The sequence below is a fragment of the Arachis ipaensis genome, chromosome B09 (genome assembly GCF_000816755.2).
Source record: "Arachis ipaensis cultivar K30076 chromosome B09, Araip1.1, whole genome shotgun sequence".
Taxonomy (NCBI): Eukaryota; Viridiplantae; Streptophyta; class Magnoliopsida; order Fabales; family Fabaceae; genus Arachis; species Arachis ipaensis.
The window spans coordinates 141617540-141630942 of record NC_029793.2 but is presented as its reverse complement, the minus strand read 5'-3'; the positions used below and the strand labels follow the sequence as shown (position 1 = coordinate 141630942).

At 33.3% G+C, this 13403-nt stretch overlaps 2 protein-coding genes across 2 annotated transcripts; both read right to left on the bottom strand.

The window, feature by feature from the left end:
• Positions 1280-2631, bottom strand: LOC107616564 (GEM-like protein 4). Its single transcript, XM_016318514.2, has 4 exons — positions 2263-2631; positions 2105-2170; positions 1729-2003; positions 1280-1636 (listed from the first exon to the last, which is right to left on the bottom strand). Exons 1-4 carry the CDS (start codon positions 2378-2380, stop codon positions 1442-1444), a joined length of 654 nt encoding a protein of 217 aa, XP_016174000.1. The 5' UTR covers positions 2381-2631; the 3' UTR covers positions 1280-1441.
• On the bottom strand, positions 5118-6428 carry LOC107616679 (GEM-like protein 4). The gene is made up of 2 exons (XM_016318627.2): positions 5889-6428; positions 5118-5782 (listed from the first exon to the last, which is right to left on the bottom strand). The coding sequence occupies exons 1-2, from the start codon at positions 6133-6135 to the stop codon at positions 5328-5330; spliced, it is 702 nt and encodes a 233-aa protein (XP_016174113.1). The 5' UTR covers positions 6136-6428; the 3' UTR covers positions 5118-5327.

Here is a 13403-nt window from a genome sequence, read left to right as displayed (position 1 = left end):
AGTTAATATTAATTTATTCTTTATCAAAATCAAGTTTATAAAATTAGTTTGATACAAATTTTTATTTACAAATTTTAATCTTAAATCACACTTAGTGGCTGCAATTTTTTTAAAAGAAAAACACTCCAGACTAAATCAGAAGTCACCCATCACAAATGGAATTTAAGGAAATCAGGTGGAAAGGAATTACCATTTACTAAATGAATTGTTACATCAGGCAGATTTACTTGGCAAACATCATTGATATGATAGAAATACAAGCATCCATCAGTGATTAAATCCTTTGTACTTATAATTAATTAATTGGGTAGGTTTAAAGAATGTGCTTATCGAGTAAGCAAGGTGAAAGGACCTTCGTTGCTTATTTTGTGATAACCTAGTCAGCTAAATTTAGGTCCGCCATTAACATCATGCGATGGAGGCACCGAAACACAACCTTTTGTTTCAACAAATGGGAGTGCCAAATCACCTCCACATCACCCCTTAAGCCCCCAAATGTAAAAAAACATGTGGAAAATCCAAGATTTGAAAGATGCGAAAGATGCCTGGTACATTATACTAAAGAAAATGAAATTTGGAAGCCACTTTCACAAAGTTGTAACTTCTTAAATATGCATGCATGTGCAATTTATGTAACTAGTTAGATTTTGTAAGCATACGCTAATTCTAACAGGATGATCATTGTCGAACTTGTTTAAACTTTTGTCCATGAGATCTCTTTTTATTTAGTGGGGTAAAAGTTTGTGATGTCATAATTTCTTTTTTAATGTTTTTTTTTTTTGGTGACTTTCTTTTCTAATATTTGAAACATATTAGTTTTGTTTCAAACATCTTATTTAGTCCTATTTTAATTTTTTGGTCAAAATTAGAATTTTTTATCTTCATTGAAAAATACCCATTCTTTCATTATAATTTTTTTTAAGTAGTATCAAAACGTAATTGTAATGATTTGAGAGTAAAAGTGATAGAAAAATAAGAGAAATGAAAATATAATAATAGAAAGAAAATAGAGTTTTTTGAAGAAAAAGTTTAAATTTTAAAAGAGAACAAAAATAAAAATAAAATAAAATATTTTAAAAAAAAATAGAAGGTTTTAAACATTAGAAATGAAATTAAGACTTAACTCATATGTTAGGAACTAAAATGTACTTTAGTTAGTGCTTGATAACCTTGTTTTGCTTACCTACACTATGGATTAAGTGTATGGAATTGTATTACTTGTGCCATAATAACTTCCATGCATTTTCATCATTTTTCATTTAAAAGAAGAGACCAAAAGTGTAAGAAATAGAGGGATTTCCTTTTTCTTTTAATTAACAAAATCATGTGATATTTGTACATATTTAGGAGCCTTGCAGCTCCACAAAATAAAGAGATGAAGCAAAGGGGATGAACAATTCTTCTTTTCTTTTCTGATACATAGAGAGAGGGATGAACAAGTTCAGTTCAACAATTCTGTCCTCTGAGCTTGAGACACAGCCTGCTGAAGACATCTGAATGCTTTTTGATAAGTCAAGAACCCCATAAACCAGAAATCAAAATTATCCTCAGTAACTATTTCTATGTACTTCTGTGAAGGCTTCTCCACATTCTGACTTTCATTCACACACTTTATCTTTACAACTGGAATCAACACCTGAAATGACAAACACATTTTTCAAGTTAAGTATTAGTAACGTCTCAAAAAGATATTAAAGAGATCTAGAGGGCTATCTTTTAATCAATCACCTTATAATGGATTCTTTTCACTTCTCCATTTGGTGAAGTGATCTTGATTGATCTCTCACTGCAGAAAGCAACTTTCTCAGTGGAAATGAATAGGAGACCAGCTATAGGACCTGATGTGGTTGATAAGTAGCATTGTGATGCTTTTAAAAGCTTCTCTCCCTCTTTAACACTGAAAAGTTGCATGAAAACTTTTTCTACTCCACCAACTTGGAGAATTCTGGCCCCTAAGCTTAATTTCCCTTTAACTGTATCTGTTATCTTTGGTCCTAATCTCACTGCAAGTTACAATAACAGTTTTACACACCATCAGTTACAGTTAACTTCATTCATTCTATTTCCCAAACATGGTAAAAGCTTTTCAAAACTAAGTACTTACCATGTTCTCGGATTCCATGTGCGAAACTGAACTTGTTCATCCGAGTCAAAACCGAATTTACTTTACCTGGAAAAACAAAATGGCCATCATGAATAGAACTGCATTTTCTTTAGTAAGGATTCACCAATCCAATATTGTGATGAAAAGGGTGTTCCTACCTTGCTTTGATTTCGCGAAAGACTTGTTGTATTTTCCAGAAGCATCAGGCAAGTATCTCCTTGATGACTTCTGGATAGGAAGTCCATTAACAAGCTCATGAAGAAATGAGGACTTCATTTTTGTTGTTCTTCTTGTGGATTGTCTTGAGCACTTAACTGAATTGTATTCAAGAAATCTTCTTAACTTGGATGATGAATCATTGTGTTCTAAAGAGGTATATATATAATGGTTAAAAGGAAACTAGGTAAGTCTTAAGTCTTGACTTTTTGTAGGGTGAGTCAGATATGGATCATCATGAAGACTAAATGAAATAAAGTAATTCAAAATCTTGGGATTTCATGTTTGGTTTGCCTTTAGAAAAAGTCATTATATACAAGGTAAAATACAAGTCATCCTTAATTATAATCCTATAAGATTATGAAAAAGGATGTGTGTTTAAATAAGGCAACTTCTTTCCATGTCTGCTCTAGTTGTTGATACAGTTGAAATAATATATATAAAAAAAAAACTTACACAAACTTGGAATGTGATTGGACAAAATATTTGGTTGCTTATTACATGCTTACTCAGATTTCAGACCAAAGGGTCTTGTTAATCTTTTTATAGCAGTTGGATATTGACTGTAGGTTGAAACTTGGCAATTACTCTCAATTCATTCAGTTTAGCAAAAAACATGTTTGTGTCTGTTATTTCCATCATTTACAATGAACTTGGTGTTCTTATATTCAAATTTACATATAATTTTCTTATGCTCATAACTGTTTTGGTTAAAGGATTTTGAGCATGGGATTTATCCATGTAAAAAATAGAATATATGTTGAATTTAATTTCTTTGCACCAAGGCAAATTTTTTGGATTCATTAGGGACAAAAAAAAAGAAAAAAAAGGAAGCTAATTATAAGCTGCAATTTAGCAAGATTAAGGAAATTAATAATATATCTTGGTTTGGTAGGATATATCTATCTATGCCACATGCTTGTTGAGTAGTTGATGACAAAGCAGGATCCATTGTTTTGTCACTTTATTTTATTTATATAAAAATGCCAACATGAGGGTGTCATTCAAGCTTTCTTAGCTGGAATCTTAACTTTCTGATGCAATACCTCTCCAAGGTTTACTTGTATTAGATCATGGAAAAGTAAAGATAAGTAAAAGTTTGTTTGCTTACATCAATCCCAAATCACATGCTAAAAGGAATAGAAAATGTTTGGAGGTTCAGTCAGAGAAAAGATTCAGCTTTTGCATTTTCCTAGCTACATATAAAAATAACAAAAAAAAAGAGACTAGCACCAAACGTGTGAATGAAATTAATTCAGCATTTCAAAGTCCTTATTTAACTATATTAAGAATTTCCTACTATGGTATAATTTACTTCATGTATTCTAGTCCTAAAAGTTATAACTAACATTAATTGAAAGTGCATATTTTGGTGAGTGGCAAGAGTATATATATATATCATAAAGTGAGGTAGCTGAGAGGGCTATGGTAAGCTCTGTAAGAAAGCACCCATGTTATACACATTAAAAAGAATTTAAACAACATATATGTTTATATACAAATATATAGCGGCTAATTTAGTGGCTGAGTTTTGGTGTGCACGTAGCATTTTTTTATAAGAAAAGAAGGCAAGTGAGTGCTTTGGAACATTATATTGTTTAGTTTATAAATGGAAAGGAAACAATGAAATTTTAGTTTGGCTGTGGACATCATGTGCTGGAAGGAATTAAAGTGGGAGACACAATTCAATTCTTTGTGGAAAAGGAATTAGCCAAAATCATTCACTCCCTCATAATACTTTCATTCCCCACATTCAAAACTAAATAGATTATTAGAAATTCCTTCTTCATTTTCTGCTGTTTTCTAAAAGGAAATCATTCTCATTTTATTATTTGTGCAGCTTGATTGAGTTTATATAAGAGAAAATTAATGTTTTATAACTGAAATTTTAAGGGGATTAGTTGTATTATGAAAAATATTTTCATTTTTTCATTAATCAACAATTCCTGTAAAATATTAAGTGTTATTGGTGGATCAGTTGTTGTGATAGAACACTAATTTGGTGCCAAAATTTATCAAGTGGTATAAGAAGTTAAGAATGATACTCCATGTCCCTTATCATGCACCATAAATATAGCTTTTGTAACTAACATCAACAAACCCTATCTAGTTCCCATGTGCTGGGAACCTTTGTAATTCCATCTGAAAATCTCTGTTCAATTTAGGTTTGGACCACAAAAAAAATTGTATCATCATTAATTGGACTATATTGTTATATGACTCAACAGAGATTAAAGAAAAGAAGAAAAGTAGTTTGAACTGCCAGAAATAAGAACAAGTCCTTTTGATGAAAATTTGAATACCTTCTTGACAATAACAGTTAACACCTCACTAATGCTGGTTTTTAAATTAATTCACTAATATATTATTTATATTACATAAAACTTGATACCAAGTTATTATAGAATGAACTTATGTGATATTGCTCTTTCTAATTGTGTCATGTCAGCAATTTATAGATGTTAATAATCAACTCAAAAGAAGAAAATATATTCCCATGCCCATGTCTTCTTTGTTCTAATATACAAGTTTGTTTCTATTGGTGTCTGTATTGTACCTTTTTTACATAATTACTATAACCAAATAATGGATTTTATTAAAAGAAATTACATACTTAGTCAAACATCAATTTAACATATTATTTTATCAATCTTCAAACTAGGTAGCACTCTTTAAAATATTAGACCTTCACTGTTATATAAATCTATACTATGTAGTCTAATTTATTTAGCTCTCTACACATGGTGCGAGTCTTAGTTTTGTCAATGTTAAAAGTAAATTTATCAACACAATCTGATAATACATCAAAGATAGATGCTCATGCTTAATTAATATACATAAATTTGATACATAATTCAAACACAACACTATGATTCCTCTAAACATATGTACATAATTAATGAACAGGCACTTGAACTTGAAATCTCTCTCTCTTTCTCTCTTTTATATGTACAATTGGGAGTTTAAATGCTCACAAAACATTCTCAAGTCACTGTCTCAAAATCATCTAAGCTTGAGAAAGAGAAATAGCCTGCTCAAGATATCTCAAAGTCTTTTGATACTTTATGACTCCCATCAACCAGAAATCAAACTTGTCCACTGTAACAATCTGTATATACTTCTGTTTTGGCTTCTCAAAATTTTCCCTTTGGTTCACACACTTGATCTTCTTGAGTGGAATAGAAACCTTGTAATGGATCCTAATCATTTGGCCTTTCCCATTAAAGGCTTTGATTGATCTCTCACTGCAGAATGCAACCTTGTCTGTTGAGATGAACAGAAGACCTGCAAGGGGGCCTGATGTTGAAGATAGATAGCACGGCGAAGCTTTCAAAAGCCTCTCGCCTTCTCTGACATTGAAGAATTGCTCAAAGACTTTGTCCACTCCTCCCACTTGAAGAATTTTAGTCCCTAAGCTTAACTTACCCTTAATAGTCTCAGATATCTTTGGTGCCAATCTCACTGCAATTTCATAGTCATGTGAATTGAGTTAGATTTTGGACTTCACATAAACACCAAACAAATCATTCTGTATAACAAATAAAGAAAGAAATACAAGAATACTAACCATGTTCTTGGATTCCTTGTGAAAGATTATCTTCTGCTTTCCTTCTAAGCTTGTTTAGAATCGAAACATTCAAAGTTTTACTTTGCTTTGATGCTTTAGTTGAACATTGAGATTGAGTAGAGGCAGAGTCATTCAAATAGTATCTGTTAACTGATTTCTGAAGCTGATCACATGCTGCCGAGATGATTGGATTTCCAATGAACAAGTCTTGAAGAAGTGATGATGATGTCTGCATCTTCTTTGACATTTTAGCAGTTGGTGATTAAGATACTGATTTCTGAGATACTAGATGTTCAAGGAATGAAGATATGTTCACTTGGGCTGGTTTGATGATTTCCTTGTCTTCCAAAGAGGTATTTAAAGGGATGAAATCTTGGAATTTCAATCTTGATCCTTGTGTTGGATGACTCAGCCTCTGATCATCAACCATGATCTTGATGGATATAATAAAGGCAGTAGCATGACGAATGTATTCAAAGGTGGATCCATTGATGTCATGGAATGTTTGGTTGCTTTTTGAAAAAGATGCTATATAGAATTTAAAGCCATCCTTTTTTTAAAACCTATAATATTGAAGGTGTAGTTCTTAGAGGTTTAGATACAAGACATGAAATCTTAAGGAGCAAGTTTCCATATTTGTTGATAATACTAGAAATTAATTAAGGATAAAGATTGTGTCTGATTAGTTTATTGTGATGTCTTCCCTCATCATCACCTTATTGGAGAAATGCACTTTTTATCTTCTTTCAAATTGTAATGAAAGTAAACCATGCATAAATGAAAATGTAAAAGGCTAAAAGATGAATCACTATGCTAGTTACTAGTTAGTTGAAATTCTTTTCCAGTTAGTGTTGCTTTACAAGTGTAAGTTGTTAGGCACTGCTACCTTTCTGCATATCTGAAGTTGCATCATCAAAGCTTTTTGAGTTGGCATTTAAACTTTATGATGCAAGCCTTCTTTAAACTCTGATTAATAAGAAGATAAGATAAAGAAGAAGCAATGGTGAAGCATATGCCATATATATTCCCTTAGCTTGTGACTCTTATATACCATATAATATTTGAAATCAATGATATAGACAAGGAAAATGGTGAATGAAAATATTACATTTCTGAATGTTCACTTCAAAGCTGCTAATGAAAATATTTCTTAAACAAAATCAATAGTGTATCTTAACTACTTGATTGATCAAAATGTATATCATGTTTGTAATGTAGGCAAGTTTATTAAAGCACACATACATGACTTGGGAGACAACACAATCTATTTGCTTTCCTGTGAATAGGAAATGGTGCTGAATTCCTTGTATATAGATAACCCTCCTTTTTGCTTTCTTTATTTGTCTTGGAAATGAATTGACTCAGCCTTTGAAGAAGAAAACATCATTATTATTAGTTTTTTTTATTTGAAGAAACTCATCATCACAAACTTGTGAAGGGTGGCACATGGTTTTGTCTGTGGCAGGAAATCAAGAAATCCATTGCAATGTCATCAACAACTTTATTGCCATGTGCATATGAGGGAACTCCTGAATCATTTCCACAGAGGTATATATTCTTTTTTCTCTACCACTTAATTAACTGGTACGTTGCATTAGCATGCATGCATGGATGGACCACTAAGAATATCCCATGTTATTATATGATGAGAACATCAGACATTCAGACAGATTCATGTGGATGATTTTCTATTTCATCACCTTTCTGACGCCACACTACTTTAATTTTCATTCCACACGGTATCTTTCAACCCAGGTTAAGGATTAATCCATCACGGATTTCTATTTAAGAGTTTTCCATTGGCCAATAAGTGGACTAGTGAACTAACCACTAGACCAACTCAATTTGATTCTCCACTAATTTAATTTATTCAATGTTTTAGTATCATTTAATGCTTAAATATTATTTTTAATTCCTTAATCATTTCTCTAGAATGAACTACTAATTAATTAGCTAGAAAAAATGCATATAAATATGTATCTATATATATATGACTATATATATCAGTATCAGTATGTCTAATATTTAAACTGCAGAACCAATATTTTTTGTGAAATTGATATTTTTTATGTAAGCAACATTAGGCAGAAGCTTATTATAGTTATAATATTGTGTTATTAAATTAAAAATTATTATACTAAGGAAATAAAAAAATAATCAGTTATGTATGTTTGTTAGTCAAACTATATGTATATATCATAAAGTGGATTTGCTGACAGGGCTATGAATTGGAGACATTGGATATAGTTTTGCTTAGGTCAAAAATAGAAAGTGATCTCAAGCAGACTACAGGAGGCCATTGAAGAGTGTTCCACATGTTTCAAGAACTTTGTGGAAATGGAATTTGCCAAATCATTTCCACATCATAAAAGTTCCATGTTGACCACTATGTGTTTTGAGTTCTGCAGGAAGAAAATAAAAGGAAAAAATCTATTGGTGGTTCTATAACAAAGTTGACCTTATAACTAAAAGGATAAAACACAATAATCTAATATTTTTACATTGATGTTCCCTTTTGGTAAATTTGATTATTTATATTTTAAGTTGTAAAATAGTTTTAAATATTTTTTATATAATTTCTTAGTTTTTTACTTTTTTTTTTTTCACAAATAAAAGAATCATGATTATTCTTATAAAAAAATAAAAGTATATTATTACCTAAATTATTTTTTTATTAGTTTAATATTAATGATAATCTATTCTTAATATATAAAAGTAGATAGGTAAGTTTACTCACATTACTTTTAAAATATCTTTTTCCTCCTACTAATGTCATGTCAGCAACATCGCTTACTTGACAAAATTTTATAATCAACTACTCAATTTTTGCCAAATCAACTTTTATTTCCAAATCAGCAAAATATATATATACAAAGTAATAGAAATATATGTAAATTAGGGTGCAAAATCACCAATGACAATAATTAGAAATTAATAGTGTCTAATCAAATTTATAACCTACAAAGACATTGAATCCATATCTCTATATTTATTATATCTTACCGTTATAAACAATACAATAAATTTATAACTCGGATAATTAATTTATTAATTTCTATAAATAACTCATTAAATGTAATAAATATCCATATTACAAATGTCATAATAATATTATTAATCATAATAAAGTTTACGTTACAAATATTCAAATTCCATACTATTTGAACTACTTATATAAGTCTCTTATCACTATTCCTTCAAATAACATCAAATTTATCACAAGAAATTTATTTTTGAACTACACAACATCTCAAACTTACTCAATGGAACATCATTCTTTGGACAATATCACCAAACAAACAGACAATTGGTTTACCAAAATTTGCGTCTATGAAAAACATTAACACCCACAAGAACCTCTTTGCTTAGAAATGATTATATTAGATGAAAAGGTACAAAACAAACATATTTATTGTATTTTTAAATTGAATTTACAAAAAAATACTTTAATTATCTTTGCTTTTTATACTTTTTATACTATTTTCTAATACTTTATATATAATTGTATTTTAATATCGTTAAAATTATACTTCTTTTAATATGCTATTCATTATTCCTTTTCTAATAACTTAAAAAAAAACAAATGTAATCAAATTTTTTTAACTAATTATTAACTATGATTTAGTAACACTGCAGAAAACACATCTTCATATAATTGTGAAGAAAAATATGATGAACAAATTCAAACATTTGTTACAAGAAGAAAAAGTCTATACTATACAAAATTTGAAAATGGAATATGCAAATGATTTGTATAGACCAATTAAAGGTATAATGAAATCAAACTTTTTACTCACAATAATTGTGAAAGAAATTAAAGATTCAGTTTTGAACATTTTCCAACACTATTTTAAATTTGCATTATTAAAACATTGTCTGACACGGTGGGTCAAAGAAAAATATTAACAGATAATTTCACTTTATACTATTTCAATTATTCTTATTAAAACTAACTTATTCAAAAAAAATTCTACACATTTTTGTTATTTTTACTGTAGATATCATTGAAAAATTACATGCACTGAGAGAAGAAAAACAAGTAGATATTAAAGAAAACTCCACAAAAATACAAAGAATGAAATTGATACTTAAAGAGTAAAAAAATATACAAGCAATTCATTTTTTATTTACATATATATTATTAATAAAATACTAATAATTTTAAGAATATCGTGTTGAAAATCACATTCTGGAAATTCAACATCCAAAATTATTTTAAACTAAACACCTTTAAATTTAACTTTAGTTTGCACATATTTAATTTAATTCTACAAAAAATAACTGTTACGGTGGGTAACCGGAGATTAATGGGCTGGATGGCGTTGGTTGGCCCAAACGTATAAAGGAGGTGGCTTTCGAGTGGATCTGTTACTCGGTGTTCCTCCGTCCGACTTGTACGTGTGAAAGAATGGGGGGTGGTACCTGCAAAGACACTCCGATGCCTAAGTTAGCAAGAGTGTGAGCAGGTTAGAGAGTATTGGAACTTGGAGATACCTGAATGGTGTCAGTGTATTTATAGTGGTGAACCAATAACTACCGCTGAAATAGTGCCACCTTTTTAGGTGGATAACCGTTCCCATATCTTAGGGAGGTTAAGATATGGCTCTATGAAGTGGTTAGAGAGTTTCTAGGGACAGTTACTCATTCGAATGAGTGTTATCTGCCAGCTAACCCTCGTATCCGACTTCTTTGGAGCAGGTCGTGTTCAGTACCGAATTTTCCTTGCATTCGTTCGTGCTGCATTCTTGCGTTTCGAAGGCTTTTACTTCCTCCAGTCTTGATTTTAGACTTAAAGGTTAGCTTTTTCCCCTTCTGTAACATGCTTTCTATTTGCGTGCTTTTATTTTGTAGGTAGATTGGTTTGTAGGTTTTAGTTCCGTACTCCGTCCCTTTAGAGACCGTGTGTTGATTTTCCTTTTCTTTTTGTAGGTTTCTTGTCACCCCTTTTAAGAAAAGAAAATGGCTTCCGTAGATGTTCTCTCTCAGTGGGTCGATGTCACGGTCCTAGGGGAGGAGCCTTCAGTCGATACCGAGTTTATCACCCACCTTCGTACTCACCACAGAATTTGTACTTCTGAAGAGGATGAGCCGAAGTATGAGTTGGTAGTCCCGGGTCCAGAAGACCGGGTTTGCTTCGAGAGGGCCGACGAGGTGGCCCCTCATTTATTTTTTATGTATGAGAGTATGGTCACCCGTTTGGGCATTTTTCTTCCGTTTTCAGAGTTTGAAATGTCTGTGTTACGTCACTGCCGGGTTGCTCCCACCCAGCTTCACCCCAACTCTTGGGGTTTTTTGAAAATTTACCAATTTATCAGCCAGGCCTTAGAGTTCCCGATTTCTTTGAGGATTTTCTTCTATCTCTTCCATATGACCAAGCCCTTCAGTGGGCTAAATAATAAGCAACAGTGGGTGTCCTTCCGAGCCATACAAGGTCGGAGGCTTTTTACCCTTTTTGACGAATCCTTTCACGATTTTAAAAGCTATTTTTTCAAAGTTCAAGCAGTAGAGGGTCACCACCCCTTTTTCTTAGATGAGAGTTCTTCTCCTCGCTTTCCTCTATACTGGTTAGAGGCCTCCCCCTGTGAGAAGTATGGTCTGGACGACCTGGACGAAGTGGAGGCGGCCATCGTAGGGTTCCTCCGAGAAGTGTGGGGGAGGGCCCCATACTTGGATACTAAAAAATTTCTCCAGGGGTCGCCGACTTTTGTCCAGTCACAACTAGGTAGCTTTTTGCGTTTCTCACTTATTTCCGACTTGCAATTTCTTTTACCGACTTGTCTGACTTTTAACTACCAATTTGTTTTTGCAGAGATGGCAAAGAAAAGCGCTCAAGAGTCTTACCAGAGGGTTCAGGAAGCCAAGGCAAGGTCTCGTGCCAGATCTGGTGGTGCTAGGGCGGTTGTCTCTCCTCCTCCTCCTCCTCCTCGGAACGTCGGGACTCCCTCCCAACCTATTGTAATTTCTTCCTCTGCTTCCTCTCTGCCACCCCCTTCTGTCCGACCTACTCCTGAACCAGAGCCGAAGAAGCGCAAGACCTTAGAGTCTGGCGCTTCTGGTGAGGCGGACGCTCTTGCGTTCGTCCGAAAGAACATCTATCCTCATGCTCGTATGAGTATGGATGATGTTTCTGTTCGGCACTACCTCACCACTGTGGTTGAGGAGAGTCTCAAGACGGCGGGGGTTTGTGGTAAACTCTTAGATATATTTGAGAAGACTCCTCTCAGCTCTTTAGGGACGACCTCAAGGGTCGATGAGCTGGAAGGCAGGCTTCGCATATATCAGGAGCATGAGAGGGAGTTGGAGGGGGAAGTTGCCAAGCTGAAGGAGGAGAGAGCCAGCCTCCGGGAGAAGGAGAAGAAGTTGCAAGCCCAATGCAACATGGAGGTGGATTTGAGGAAAGCAGCGCAAGCCAGCTACAATAGTTTATTTGCTGATCTTGTGTCTGTAAAGAATGACTTGCTGAATGCTCGGAAGGCCTATACCGAGTTGGAGGATTCTATTGCGGATGGTGCTGATGAGGCTTGGAGGGTTTTTAAGGAGCAGGTCGGAGTCATTGCTCCTGACTTGGACCTTTCTCCTTTGGACCCTGATAAGGTTGTTATTGATGGTGCCATCGTGGATCCTCCTGTCCCCGTGGTGGAGTCTGAGTCTGATTTGAAGACTCGGGGGCAGAGGATCATAGAGTCCCCTCCTCGCTCTAAGGATGCTCCGAGTTCTTCTGCCGCTCCTCCGACTTTCTCTCCAACTCCTGGTCCTGGTGGTGGTGATCCTTCTACTCCTCTTAAGAAGTGATTTTGGCTATTGGGGCTCGGCCTGTGGGCCCCTCTTTTTAAACTCTTTTTATATTTATTTGTTGATGTTTGCAACAATTTTTTGGCCTTTTAGGCCGTAAACAAAACAAATTTTCGATATCCTTTTTAATAAGGGTTTAATTTAGCGTTTAAATAAATGCCCTTTTTTGGATAAGGGTTTTGAGTTACCTTATGCGCGCATGCTTTTCTGTTCGTGGTTCTTTTGACTCTTTGATCTTTTCTGGAAAAAACCTTTTCTTTGGGGCTTGCCTGCTTTTCTGAATCTCTTTGATCCTCAAGGCAGCCTTACGACTTTTTCTTAGTTTTTTCCTATCTCTTTTTGTTATTCCTAGTACTCAATTTTGTTTTATTGAGTTTTTCGTGACTTAGGCTACTTTTGCGATTCATTTTAATTTTACTCGGTTTCGCATTCCGACTTATGAGTCGGACTGCTCCCGAGTTTATCATGATCGACTTCTATAGCCTCTTTACGCCGACTTGTACCTCGTCGTTTTATCCTGACGACCATCTAAGTCGGTTCATGGGATTTTCACGTTTTGTCGAGCTTAAATCGGCGCGTTTCGTAGAAAGAGAATAAAAAGGGAATTTAAAAGAGATATTTAAAATGAAAGAGATCTTTATTAATTGAGGAGGTACCTTATTGCTACTAAGGGCTTTTGATAATTTATTTTCCCTTAGCCCCTACTATGATGCCTCGTTAAAA